Consider the following 15,319-nt stretch of genomic DNA (forward strand, 5'->3'; position numbering starts at 1 on the left):
TGTAATTTACGTTGAGTAGGCTAACCACGTTATTAAATTAATGCATGTAAGGTGAACTAGCAAACACTGTCGTAGTTACATGCGGCTGTCTTCTTGTTTGATGGCAGATGCTCCCTTCACCCTGGCCAAAAAGGCTAAAATGACCAAAGAAAAAGTGGAAAACAGTTAAACATGAGAGGTTTTTGGACAAAGTTTGTGTTTTTTCCATTGTTTAAGCACTGCTTCCAGCCAAGAGTGATACCATATATCCCCTATAGCTGCAAAAAAGGCTAACATTGTTATCTTTTTACAAAAAAACAGCTGAACATGAGAGGTTTCTGGACCAATTTTGTGTTCTCCATTTTTTAAGCACCGGTTTGAGCACCGTTTAAGCACCGGCACCGTTTCAAAAGTACCGGTTTGGCACCGGTATCGGATAAAACCTAAACGATACCCATCCCTATGTACTGATATACAAGAATGGACATAAGGGGCTTCTTTCATAGAAAAAACTCTGGTAGATGTTATTTTATATATTATGCTTTGTATGTTGTTCAGTATATTTCAATGCAAACAGGAGGAATTTCAATACACAGCAGTGTATTCACAGTTTAAACCAGATATTTACATACACTTTATGGAAACACAAGAACTTTTTTTACTGTACAACATCAATTTAGAGTAAACCTGTTTTGTTTTGGATAAATAAATATTGAAATACCTTTTGAATTAGTTAAATGTCAGAATAAAGAGAGAGAGAGCTGTCTCTTTTTTCACTTTCATCAAATTTAGGAGTACATGTACACTAAGTTTATTGTTAATTAATAAGAAAACTCCAGACGATTTCATTCTGAGCTGAAGAAGCTTCTGATAGGTTAGTAGAGTCCATGTGAGTAAACTGGTGGCACACCTGTTGTTACATCCCCCAGGAGGATGTCTCTTCTCCCTACTAACTCTTTGTTTTGTCTAGGCTCCACCTCCTCTGTCCTGATTGGATGCTGCTCCGAGTCCGGCTAATTGTTAATCAGCAGAGCACTACTTAAGGCCTGTGGAGCTGTGCTTCTGTGCCCTCTGGCCATTTTGGTTGCCATACCTGTACAGGCTTGCATGCCTTTGTGATTTGTATGTGCATTGTTGTTTTCATGTTCAGACTGCTTGTAGGGGAGAGCTGCCTTTTTTTTTGACATCCCGTTTTCTCCTGTTTATGTGTTGTTAGGTAGGTTATGGTTATAGGTTGTGTATTTTGTTTTCTTTGGAGTTAGGTAAGTTTCTTTTATTTTTACATCAGGGATGTTTTGTTTGTTATGTTGGCCTTGGCTCTCCCTGAAGTTATACCTCAGTCTGAACCCAAATCTCATCACCAGCATTAAATAAACCTTTTAAAGTTACCATCTTGGCTCCTCCTTCACTATCCACCTTTATGTTCGTCCCTTCAACCCCCTAGACTAGCCAGGGGACGTAACCAGTGTTGGGTAAGTTACTTTAAATTAGTAACTTAGTTACATTACTAGTTACTTCTATCAAAAGTAACTCAGTTACTTCAAGTTACTCGTTACTTTCAGAGTAACTAGTTACTAGGGAAAGTAACTTTGGTTTTACTCAGAATTCTCTTGTTAATGTGTTGCTTCTGTAACTGGATACCCAGCAAGATTGCCAATCTTCTAGCTTTCTTACTTGCCACAAGTGCACTGTGCCACCTATAGAAAGGAAAAAATAGTGTGCACATTTCCACGAGAGAAATCCTACACCTGATTCTATCCTAGCCTGCTTTTTACATCCAACACAAAAACTGCAGTCGTGGTGTTTTCGATTGTACTAGGAACTCGGAAATTCTGCCTTCTGAATAGGAAGATGTAGGTAACACCGGACTGAAGATGAGCTGCATACAGGGCTGGACTGGGACAAAAAAATCGTCCCGGGCATTTTGACTAGAGACCGGCCCACCATTATAGGAAAAATCATAAAGCCTTTGAATGAAAATAAACACTGTTGTGACAGTGATGTACACTGTTCTGATGGTATATATGTATCAATCTATCAATTGTTGTAAGACTCAGATAATTATTTTTTTAAAAGTGAGACATTTTAAATGAGAATAAGAAAGTATTTCCTTGTGCCCCCCTTTCCCTTTTAATGCCCTACATGGACCCCTGGCAACACTTTGCTAGACCCGCCCCTGCACAGTTACCAGCTGTCAGCTACTTAGAAAAGGATCCTGGTGTTATTTGTCTCTCAGAAACAGTTCATAACTTCCCTTCAACTCATTCATGTCACCTAAAAGGTAAACCTGTTTCTCCATCACAGCTCTGATGATTCAGTAAGGACATCTCCTGGTTTCATCTGCATGTTTCCCTCTCATCACATAACCAAACCGATATCATGACCAGCAGCTTTACAGCTGTGGCTCCAGCCAACATCAGCTGATACTAGAAATTAATATTAAATACATTCTAACAACAGCTGATCAAGCTTAAAAGTGCTGCTGTTGTTTAGCGCGACAGCCGCTGGTTTCCTCTTTCTGGCGCAAAGAGGGCGACAAATAAACGAGAGAGAAAAGCCAATCAGCTGATCATTGATCAGTTTCATGATTGAAGTAGAAACAGGAGAGGGAGGGTGAGAGGATGAGAGAAGAAGAGGCAGCTGTGCAGCAAAGACACAGAATAACTCCAGCTTTGTGTCTTTTTCATTGTAGCTGAAGTCCGGGACAAACTGTGTTCCTTTTCACCTCAATACAAAATGCGTAACATTTTCTCTGAATACGAGACGATTCCGTTTTTTACGGGACGGTTGGCAACTCTAATAATTAACCGTATGAACAAAATAAAGTTCAACATCAGTAACATAGCACCCACCCAGCTGTATAGAAACTCCGTCATGCTAGCTAGCACGCAGTACGAAAAAGTCAGCATAACGAAAATAAACTCCAACTAAACTTTATATTTATATCTGACCCAGATGGACTGCAGGTCATAACTTCTTACCTGAAGTTCAGTTCACCTGACACTCTCGGACCAGCGGCCGCTTCGGGTCTCTCCTCTTGCCTCCCTTTTCCTTCATCCACCTGCTGGCCTCCACCACTTGCTAATGTTATTGAATCTGTGGAAGCTCCGCGATAGCCACCACACGAAGTAACGAATAACGAGCCTATCTAAATCCCAGTAACGCGTTCCCGGTTTTGGCATAATAACTAGTTACCGTGCTCGTTACCACAATAATAACGTAGTTACTGTAACGCGTTACTTAATAACGCGTTACAATAATAACGTAGTTACTGTAACGCGTTACTTAATAACGCGTTAGTCCCAACATTGGACGTAACACCTGTGGATCCATATAAGGCAAAACACAGAGCCTGTTTCTTTGACATGGGAAAATCAAGAGAGGTCAACCAAAACACCAGGAAAAGAATTGTGGAGCTCCATAAGTGTGGCTCAAGTTTGAATACAATTTGGTGCCATTTACAATTGATAATTTCTCTCTTTACTCTAAAATTTAACAATTATGTTTTTTATATTTATCAGTCTAAAAAAAATAAATATTTAGTCTGATTTGATGTTACAATTAAAAAAGTGTTTGTGTTTTTACCTGAAGAGTTTGTAAATATCTGGTTTCAACTGTATATTTGATGATGTTGGTGTTTGGCTTGATTGTCAGGACAAAGAGGGAGAGAGAGGAGAATGAGGACAGAACAGAGAGGGAACAAGAGCAGGTGAGATAGACATGTTAGTCAAATGGTTGTTTACCAAAAGTATCACCGTATCATAGGTACTCGTGTATCTCGTACCTAGTGTTTCTTTTTAGGTTTGTTATTTTTCAAATTCTATATTTATTAAGTTATACAGGCTTGTTTGCACAACAAGGCTAAATAATTATATAAACCTTTCTCAATCTAAATAGTGTACTTTGGTAGAATAGTGCTACTATCATCTAGTCAAAGGAGCTTGCAAAGAAAAGCGTCTGGACTTCTTTAAGTTACTGGATGACTGAGAACCTTCACAGACATGCTACTATCATCTAGTTCTGATTCTGGTTCTGTTTTGGTTAAGTCCTAAGTAGTCCTGATTTTGAACTGTTGTAGTCCTGTTTTAATTCCGGATCAGTTCTTGGTTTGGTTGAATTGGGGTTTAGTCCCTGTGTCTTGATACAGCCCCGACTTTGTTCTGCCTTGCTGCTTAATTAAAAAACTAGTTTAAGGTGTCCATGCATACTACCCTTTAGGGCTAAGCCCCGGGTGTATCAAATGTCTGCCTCCGCCTCTGCTTCCACATATGGCTTTGCAAAAACTGCATAAAAAGCACTTGCATCAACAAAAACATAATATTCCAGAAACACGCTTTGCCGATCCAATCAGCTGTTTGTAACACTTCCTACGTCCATCAGCTCGAACTATTGCATGTCCTCCATGTCCTCCCCGAAACCGGAAGTGACGGCATTTTGCGGAAATTTAGTTTTTTTACCATCAGGGCCTTATGAGCCTATACTGGTGTTTTTAAAAGTTATGTTTGACTTTATAACTTTCTGTGTCATTTCTGGGATGCTTAGGACTCATATTGCACTGCTGGAAATAGTTTATTTTGATGCATATGCTGTTTTTTTGCAAATTTGCATTATAATATTTATTTTAGTTTTTCCTGCAGTATATAAAAATTGGTGTATTTGTAAAATAAAACTGTGAAGACACTTAAAATAAATTTCATGTGGTGGGAAACTATTTTTTGCAACTTTTTTGTATTTACAGTTTTGAGGGATACGCCTCTTAAATTTCTCTAACTAGAAATATATGTTAAAAAAACAAAACCGATTTTAAATTTTTTTGTAGTTTATTGCACTTTTTTGCAATGTATGTAATTACTATGCACTTAATGCAGACATATTATTAAAATTTGGGCTATAATGGTTGTATTGATGTATATCAACTTGAAATGCTCCCAAAAATGGCTCCACAACATGTAAAAATATAATATAAGCTCTGGCGGACTTGGTTCTATGGTAGGTCTTAAAGGGTTAAGTTGCATATGTTAAAAACATACTACAGCTAGCAAAATAGTTGGTCAAAATTGCAGCTGTTACTTCGAGTGAGCATTTTGCTGTGTTCAGTTTAAGACAGCACTACTCTCACTAAATTCACATGTTATACAAGTACTCTACATAGTGTACTTGCATAGTGTGTATCATATAATAATAGTATCACAATTAAGAAACAGTCACAGTCATAGAAGCTAGCTCAACTTGCTAGTCAACACTAGCAGTAAATCATAACAGTTTTCCAATCAAAAGATAATCATTTATTTCTAAAGATAACCCTAGAACAAACAAAAAGAAAAAAGCCAAATCTAAATGAATACTACACAGAAGATGCCGCAGTAGCTGTAACCATCTTTATCTTTATATTTTTCTAGCTTTTTTTGCCCTCCCCGAACAAAAAAACAAGAAGGCTCAAGTCAAACTATCAGGAGAGAAACAAGCACATACACTGTTATGCAGCAGAACAGCGCAGTCTCGACATAAGAATACCCAAGACCAAGAGCTGAAGAAGTTATCTGTGTCTGTATATTGGCTTATGTAACCGTGTGCGTGTCGCTCTTTCAAATGAGAAGCGAGCTCGACTAGAGACGTTCCATCTGCGCTCCATTCTCAATGAATTTCAGCAGAATTGCAAAGCAGCACCACAGGAGGACCATAAGATAAACAGCGAGAAAAAACAAGAAGAAAAGAATGATATTTTAGAGAAGAAAAGTACAGCCTGAGGGTATTTTCACTCGTGCTCTGCTGGGTTTCTTTGAAGCGAACCGTGGTGTGATTGTAATACTTGTGCTGTTTTTATTAGAGCAGACGAGAATGAAGCCCTAGCAAGGATGCCAACAGTCAGAGTACCTGAACAGGAGAATGGTGATACATTTACAAGAACCTTGAGGTGAAAGCATAAATAAGAACAGTCAAAAAATATAATTCTGATAAAAACAAAAAGCAACAATATTAGCATCTTGACATGTTTGGCCAAATGCCAAAAGGGCAAATACAATAATATAAGGCACATTCGTTACGGTGACAAATCTTAAAGCAGAAAATACTTGCCATTTTTGCATGATGAGTGGCTAAAATCTACAGTTAGATTGCTGACTATTCTCCAAATGCTATTTTTTGATATGCCATCATTACAAGAAAATTTTTTTTGGCCATTTGCTATATAACCACCGCTCAGCTTATAATGTTGGGAAATATTTACATCCCTTACATTTTAGGTTCTTTTTTTGACCAGTAATTGGAACAACATAAAATATGTAAAATTTTCCCTTAGTTCCTGCTTGCATTTTATCCAGGGACATTTGAATAGAATGTCCAAACACATGAGACTGACATGTTCTGGACTTTTTTCCAATGATTTCTAAGCAGAATTATTGTTGTTCATTTTCTGAGATCATATCCTAAAAAAAAGTTCGATTTGACTACTGTAATTCATTATTATCAGGTGGCTCTGAAAGCTCCCAGAACAGCTTTCAGTTGATCCAAATGTTGAAGTGCTGACAGAGACTAGAAAGACAGATCATATGTTTTTCACCTTGGCTTCTAGATTTTCTAAAAGTATAATGGGAGGCTTCAACTTTCAGGCCTCTCTCCTGTGGAACCAGCTCCCATTATGGATTTGGGAGACAGACATCTTCTCTACTTTTAAGATTAGGCTTAAAACTTTCCTTTTTTAATAAAGCTTATAGTTAGCGTTAGATCATATGATCCTGAACCTCTCCTTAGTTATGCTGCATTAAGCCTAGGCTGCTTTGAGCTTCCCATGCTGCACTGAACACTTCTTCACTCACTTCTTCTCACTCTCCATTTGTTTATACACCATTACTGCTTTTCATCATTAGTAATTATGAAACTCTGGCTTTTTCCTATATTGTCTATGTGTCTTTTGTGCTGCGTTTCTAATATTCTAGTGTCTTTACCCTAGAATATAAAGCCCCTTGAGGCAACTCTGCTCCTAATTGGTGCTTTCTAAACAAACCTAAGTTGAACCGAATTTAACCACAGGTGCTTTCCACATCCAAGTTTCATCCACTTTTACTGCTCCATCATATTACCATGTTTTTAGCAGCATGGCTCAAGTTTCACAGGCAGAAAACAACTCTCTTTTCCCCATCAGGACTTCAGCGTATGTAGCATCAGCCTCAGGTAGGCAGACAGAAGCAGATGGGTTACTCCAAGGCGAAGCATCGTGAAAACAAAGTGAAAGAAATCTTTTTCTTATTTTCATCTATAAAGACTCAAAAGGAATACTATAAGCAAACTACTTCATTATTATTTCAACAGCATTTGTATAGAAAAGATACTGTCCAATGCTGTCCCAGCGATCACTGTGAATCCATGCAGTGACTACAGTCTGGAACTGCTGACTGTGTCGCTAAATGGGCCACATTTATAGTCTTTCTGTTTTTGGGACACCGACATCCACCTGTCCCTTTCACCTCATGCAACTGTGTGCTTCTTGTCTCTCAGCTTGAAAACCTGTGGTCTCGACTAAGCACTGGTGTGCACAAGCCCTGAAGCAGTTTTAAAGGGGACTGCACTAATGCACTGAAGTCAAGGCTGCTGCTCAAGCTTCCTGTAAAAAAACAAAACAAAACACTCTTCCCTTAATCGTTTGAAAACGTGATCCTGATAATGGAAATCGCTATCCGGGTACAATATATTTTGGGAGCATGATCCTGTTAGAGATTACTAGTTTGAATAGTTCATCCTTTACAGCTTCTTTCACTTTGTGGAGTATTGCTCTAACACTTAATATCTGTTCTCCAAACTCTCCAGTTAGTTGTTTTGTTTGCTCACTTTTTCTTATGCCTTCAAAAAACTGGCCAAATGTAGACAATAGGCTGTCAAACTAAGGACGTTTTGGCTTTTCACAGAGGAAAAATTCTCAGCTTTTCAACGCATCTCTAAAAAACTTCGGAGTAAAGTGCTTCCCTGTGGGATTTAAACCCCATTCGACAATCATACAGAGAGAAATCTGTTGCCGGAGAGGCCGGGGCACTATTTCTGAGATGACAGCAGCATCATTTGTCCAGAAAGCAAAGCGGCAACAAGGCCTGCTGCGTTTTCAGGCTCGCTTTATCTTGACTGGAACGTCTTGCTCTCTTGCTTTTGTTATCGTCAGCGCTCCTTCTAGTGGCACGAATAACCCACCACTTAACACAACAAGTTCAAAAGTGTTCTTTGGGGACGTTCAAAAGGCATTTAAGAGCAACTCAAGAAGGCATCTATGAGAAATTGGAAATGTTAAAAAAGGGCAAATTACAAGCCGAAGTTTTCCTCTATCATGCTTTTACCTGTAATGTCAGGTTTCTGTGGCATGAAGAACTGATAGAAGGTGGGCTCCGACAGGCCTTTCACGTTGCGCGCTGTGATTTCCACTTCATATCTCGTGTTCCACTGGAGCGGGTGCAGCAAGGCATGGTCCTTCGCACCTGGAACGAGCTTGGTCATCCACTGTTCCTCTTTATCCTGGCGGAGGGAGGGGGTAAGAGAGGGATAAGAAAGATAAAGAGTATCAAAAGACACCCTTATTACCTGGTTTTAATCAAAGCTCTATGTTTCACTTTGAATCAAAGGCGATCAGAGAAAGTGTTGTTGTATTTGATAAACAGCAATTTACCCTTTGTGTTTTTAATCTGGGAGTTTTGAGAGTTACTACAATCAGGCTCGGTTGTGAAACGCCCCCACAGATGTGTCTGAATAGGTATAAAGAAACAGTAATCCTGAGCCTGTCATCGGTATCACACAAGTTCTCTTTGTGGCCTCAGCCTTTTGTCTCTACTCCTTCCCGAGCCTTCATAAAGAAACCAACTGCAAACAAAGCACTGGAAACTGAAGAGTCAGTCTGAGAGCGTGGCGCTGAAAGCATGCTAACTGTACTGTGTGCTTATTAGTCTCACCTCCTTGGCACTTTTTTCCTCCCTGAGTTTGAGAACCACTAAAAATGGGATTTTACAAAAGTCAAGGTGCAGGACTTAAAAATATGCAACATTTCATCTGAATTGTAAAATCCTGACTAACGAGTCTGTGCAAAAACTGAGTGTAGCAATCCCAACAGATCAGCTGATCTCCATGCCAACTCACATCAACCAATGGATCAGGTCCCTTCTACTGTAGGGCTTGCTATTTAAGCTACTTTTATCACTTCTATCCCTGTACTTTTCTGCATTCGCAACTCCATCTATTTCGATAAGATTCCCAAACCACTGGCAGAAATGATAAATGGACTAGCTCTTATATAGTGCTTTTGTACTCTACTTAAACACTCAAAAGCTTTTATACAACATGCCTCATTCACAAATTAACACTCATTCACACAGTTACTTTTTGTAATACCTAAGTGCTTTCTATCTAACTTTCACACACATTCACTCGACCATGAACGCATTGGAGAGCAACTTAGGGTTCAGTATTTTCTGCAAGGCATGCAGACTGGAGGCTGGAGCAAGCAAAGCGCAAACCACTAACTTTCAAACTAGGAGATAACCTGTTCTATGGCCACCTCATAAACTGAGAGAGCAGATCCTGAACATGACAGAGCCTCCACCGTGTTCTACAGATCGGTATAGATACGCACTCTAGTACCTCTCCCCTGACCTACTCTGTACATTTTGACAACAACATTCCTAAAATTTCAAGTTTGGATTTATCAAAACACAACAACAAACTAAGTCTGGCTCCAATCAAGAAATGATGATACTTAAAATATCAGCAAAGATCTGTTTTATGTTGACTCAAAAACACACATTTTCAGGGTGAATCTTCATGAGGGTCAGCAATGTCATGTCTGATGTCAGTGAGGTAGCAGAATAGAGTCAATACCTCCAATTATAAATACCCGCAGATAAGAATCTTCTGCCTAAAGCGATCCGTACTGAAATGCTGTCTGCTTTCAGGCTCTCTGTTCCATCCACAGTGAAGCAGTTTGTGTGTTCCTGACGCCAGACAGGGGCATTAGATTAGTGGGGTGTGAAGCATCTTCACTGGCATCCTTTTCGGCCTCCAAAAGCCTCATTGAGACTTCCTGACCCTCTTTTCAGCAGCATGGTTTTATTATTTTAAATCTCTGCCGCTTTCTCAATGAGACAGAGAAATGCCTGCTTGGACACATTAGCACTGGGGAGATAGGAGATTTGGACCAGCCTAAATCCACTTAGTCCTGTGGAGAGTTTTTGTGCGAGTGCCATCTATTCTGCTTCCTGGCCTCAACTCAGTCGCTCCTCTTGTGAGTTTAAGCTGCTTTTTGCATTTTAACACACACACACACACACACACACACACACACAATATCAACTACTTGCTCACGTGTGTACCCCCATTTAGAACAAGTGAGTGAAACAAGAGCTGAAAAAATGTCAAACTAGAGAGTCACACACACTCCAGTGGAAGGAAAAGGCATTCCCAGTATCGTGTGCTGTCTAATGACTGTCAAAAAAAAGACATACTTGGAACTATTAGAAAACACTGACTTCTGCTGAATTTGTTGCTCTCATTTTTCTTGATTTTGAAAATAGTTTCTAAAATCTGCCAACTGTGATGGGTTTATTGTTAAAAAAGACTAGTAATCGGGAAAAAAAAGCCTCAATGACAACAAAAATACATTGATTGAACAAGTGAAACCTGCTTAAAAAGTGTAGCAGCAGAAAACAGTTACCAATCACTACAGGTTCTCTATGCCAAATCAGATTAAAGTTACTGGACTCTGAAGCATAAAAAAGGCCCCCAACTCAAAGGATGAACTAGTGTCTACACATAACAGACAACGTAGTAAAAAGAAAATAACTAAGTTGTCAGTTTGTTACTAGCAGCCTGCCACAAAAACACATTATTTGTTCCCATTTCTTTAGATGAATCTATGAAAATGCCAAAGACTACACAGTGTGAGACAGGCATGAAATAGTATTTTGCAACAACAAAGTGATCCCAACGAGCTATTAGCTGAAAACTTGTCATACCTCAACATGGTGTCGTTAAAAAAAAAAAGATGAACAGTATCTGAAAATCATGTCGAAAATCAACATTCCCTTTAAGACAGAAGGGAAAGAAAAGGAACACACATAAAGAAAGCTCTTAAAACATGTGGTTATCCCAACTGGGCTTTCATCAAATCAGCAAAGATGCACGGGAAAGAAGGTCAGACATCAACTAGGGAAAAACAGAAGGACAAACAGGACAACACTGTCATGCCTTATGTAAAAGGTTTATCAGAGAAACTCAGGAGAGTCTTCTCCAAGCACGACATCCAAGTGTACTTCAGACCCAGCAACACACTCAGTCAAAAACTGGTTCATCCCAAAGACAAACTACACAACGTAGTATATGCTGTGCAGTGCAGCCAGGAATGATCAGACATTTACATCGGAGAAACCAAACAGCCACTTCATAAATGCATGGCACAACATAGAAGGGCCACCTCGACAGGACAAGACTCAGCTGTACGTAGGCATCTAAAGGACAAAGGTCATTCTTTCGAGGATACCAATGTTCACATTTTGGACAGAGAAGACAGATGGTTTCAAAGAGGAGTAAAAGAAGCCATCTATGTTCACTGTGAATGACCATCTTTGAACAGAGGGGTGGTCTACAGCACCAACTGTCTGCCATCTATAATCCAGTTTTGAAAAAACTTAAAGAAGTCCAGTCGCTTTTCTTTTCAATCTTAGAACATTCATAACATTCATAGAAAAACAAACAGTGGAATCCTATCAGTCATGGATTGACCTCCCCAGAGCCCAGACCTCAAGATTATTGAAGCAGTGTGGGATCATGTTGACAGAGAACAGAACAAAAGGCAGAAACATCCAAAGAAGAGCTTTGAATGTCCTTCAAGAAGCCTGGAGAACTATTCCTGAAGACTACTTAAAGAAATGACAAGAAAGCTGCCTAAGACAGTTCAGACTGTGCTGAAGAGTAAAGGTGGTCATACCAAATATTCACTTCCAAGCTCATTAGAATTGTACAAATGCTGTTTTTGCCTTATATACTGTATTTCCATATATATTTGCACATTTCAGTACATCAGTTCACCCTTTTCCCCCATTTTCCTAGCAAAATGAGGTGGCTCAAGACTTTTTGCACTACTGTAATTCACTAAGCGGACATAAAATGGTACTTTCTTTGTATTTCAGTTTTCACTGTGTCCTTTCAGGTTTCTCTCCAAAAAGCAACAAGCATGTGTAATTTGCTACCTGGAAAGGTAGCAATTGGGAGGTAAACTGCTGACCTAAGGATGGAAAAATGAACGAGTGACAAATGAGTAGTGCCGTTGATTTAATGTGACCATTTCACAACGAGGACAAAAAGGCAGTGAAATGACTCACTAAAACTTTCAAATGCATTGACATGACATGAAAAACACCCTTAAAAGCAGCCTACTACAATTTAAACTTTGTGTTTCCAGCTGATTAATGATACAGAAATACAAATGGAGGCCAGTAAATGAAGGTTTAAAATTGCAGCAGCATTTCAGTCATCCTTTCTCAAAAAAAAGGTTAAGAAAGATTTTTCTTTCTTTCTTTTTTTTTTTTTTTTTTTTTTTTACACAAAACAAGGAAGTACAAAATGTGAACCTTCTACCTGTGTTAAATGTGCCTGCGTTTATTTACCTTGCGCATTAAATGTGGATGGGAGTGACTGGAGCAGGGATACGTTAATGAAGGTATTAATGTATCAAACTGGACTTGCCACTTATATAGGCTTGATATAGTGGGGCTGTCATGAGAAACTTGAAGGCAGCAGCTGTGTTTAACTGTAATAAATCACTCACAGTCTTGTACTTGACTATATACTCCACAATGGGCATGCCTCCGTCGTCCTGCTTGACCAGCCCCAGCCTGTAGGCCCTGCCCATGTCCCTCTGCCCATGGACTGCTGGCGGACTCGGCTCTCCTGAGGAAGACATGAGGCAGAGGCTGAGATGTAAAACAATGTCTTTGTGTGTGTGTGTTGGAATGTGCATTCCCAAGGAGGGGGGCAGGTGGCAACGTGACATATGAGATAAGGATGCAGTACAAGGAGAAAGAAGGTTTAAAGCTGAATTAAATTCATATTACAAGGTAACTCCCATTGCCTGGCTATAATTAATGTTGACTCCAGGTTTTTATTATTCACTGTATTTTGCTAATTGGGTCTTCTTTCTAACATTCATTCTCAGAAGCTGCACTGCTGTATATTATTAAGGATGGAAACACTTTTCCTGTGGCCTTGCCTGGATTTACTGCAATCCCGCCGTGCCAGATTGCTAGAATAAATGAAATGCTTACCGTAAACCCCTGCAGTGCATAATTTTTAATGCAGCAGTTTTACATCAAGACACAAATTTGACAGGATCTATTTCCAAGCCCAAATAATCTGAATTCATATCAGAGAAATAGGAGCAGGAAGCCGTCTCTGATAGAAACATGGCAAGGCTGCAGAGGATTGCAAATAGGCTTAATTTCACTAAGGTGCTGGTGCCTTGAATAGATTCCTGAAGAATGTTTGCATTCCAGTCACGTGGCTTTATTATGATCTATAGTTTCCAGATGTTTTATTTCATCTGTATTTTCTAATCCTAACAGCTGATATATGCCAGTAGCTAACAATTAACCCAGTATAACTGCTATCAAACTATTATATATTAATAATATATTATTTCATTCCATACGTTGTGGTCAGAAATGTACATATACTCCTCATGGGCATGAATGTCATGGTATATTTGGACTTTTAATGACCTCTTTGAAGTGTTCTTTTTCCAGGGTAGAGTGATTGTACAGCATACATCTTTAATAACTTACTAACTGGGTGTGCTTTACACGTTTGTTTTTTGGGGGAATTTTCTAGCAAGTTGTACTTCAACAAGATGCTTTTTGTAGCCATCAACAAGTCTCTGGTGTAATTCTTGCTGGAAATTTGACCACTCATGCCCAGGACCAGTGGATGTAAACTTTTGACCACATATGCATACGTCACTGATTCAGATTTGAATAAGTAAGTGGACTTACGGATGGGTAAGGTCTGGAAGGTTTCCGTGTGGCTGAAGTCGCCTTGGCCCTTTCCGTTGACAGCTGCCACTCGAACCTCGTATGTTGTGTTGGGCTCCAGTCCTGTCAGCACAACTGTGGCTGCAGAGACACAGGAACAGACATCGTGTCACCTGGAAGCAAGTGGTGACCATCCATCATGCAGATAGCAAAGCAAGTCATTAAGAAAGGGAGCTGGTTATTTTTCAGAGGGTTTCCAGTGTCATTGGAAGACAAGGAAAAAAGGGGAAATGGCAGCCTGCTGCCTGCTGTTTAGACCTCTCCAACTAGTATCCACCTGTAGGCTCCTGTGCCTATATGACTTCCCCAATTTATTTGCAGGAAGTGTAGATCCCAAACTTTAATAGCTATATTCTGCTGCTAATAAATTATTCAAAATCTCACTTGTCTGACTGAAATATGTTCAATGCTTTATTGACCTGTTAAAACTAACTAGTTTAGACAGTTACGCCTACAATTACAGGTTGGCAAAGCAGGCTTTTATAATAGAGAGAGTTGGTGTGATGGGAATAATGGTGCACACTTTTAAAAATTGTGGACTTTTAAAGGAAGGTATTACACACTCTTGAGCACATGAATCCCAAACACTTCTAGAGACTTCCTGTAGAGAAGGTAACTCCCTCCCCACTACCAAGAACTACCTGGCATTCATCTTTTGTTATTGTTGTTGTTTTCACTGACACTATTAATAGGAACTCTGAACTAATGTAATTGCCAGCCAGTGGTTGGTAGTGAAACATGGGCTCTTGCTGTTGTCCCGTATTTTCTCATAATCCTATTTCAACCTCTTCATTTTCGCTCCAGATTGCTTCGCTGTAGCGGATACCGAGTAGCAAGCTGAAGGGAATTTCGTGCAAGGATTTTTATATTTCCCCCTGATGAGCCACAATCACACTGTATTTCCAACATATCATGTAGGCGCAATAAAGTTTGGACTTCACTGCTGGTTCATTTCTCTGTTTTGTTCTAGAAGGGTCAACATAATAGCTGTTTGCACTTTTTTAATGGTGGTGGCCATTGATGAATTCATACTTCTGACAATTTACTGTACATTTACAGCTGGACCAATCACTGTAACACTCAGGTCTCTCAAGGTTAGCTGAAACAAGAGACCTTAAGATTGAGTTGTATGAAGTACAGTAGGTAATAGATCCTGAAGCACAGACATAGGAAAAAAGGAGGGCGCAATCAACCGTTCAAAGAGTTAATAGAAGTATGAAAAAGTTCCTGCAGTCCAAAAGCATCTACATTAAGAATGGCATTAATTAGACTAGTACTGAGTAGTTTTC

The 15,319-nt window shown here is 39.4% G+C and overlaps 1 protein-coding gene across 2 annotated transcripts in view; it reads right to left on the reverse strand.

Annotated features, from left to right (window-relative positions):
• ncam2a (neural cell adhesion molecule 2a) overlaps positions 1–15,319 on the reverse strand; it is a 411,246-nt gene that overhangs the window by 36,953 nt on the left and 358,974 nt on the right. For both annotated transcript variants that reach the window (XM_084921573.1, XM_084921572.1), the window contains exons 13-15: positions 13,992–14,111; positions 12,773–12,894; positions 8,301–8,475 (exon numbers count right to left, since the gene is read on the reverse strand). In XM_084921573.1, the coding sequence (XP_084777699.1) occupies positions 8,301–8,475; positions 12,773–12,894; positions 13,992–14,111 (417 nt within the window). The remainder of the gene's footprint in view (positions 1–8,300; positions 8,476–12,772; positions 12,895–13,991; positions 14,112–15,319) is intronic.

Source organism: Perissodus microlepis, chromosome 23 (genome assembly GCF_051167445.1).
Source record: "Perissodus microlepis isolate ML-2025 ecotype Zambia chromosome 23, ASM5116744v1, whole genome shotgun sequence".
NCBI classification, from domain to species: Eukaryota; Metazoa; Chordata; class Actinopteri; order Cichliformes; family Cichlidae; genus Perissodus; species Perissodus microlepis.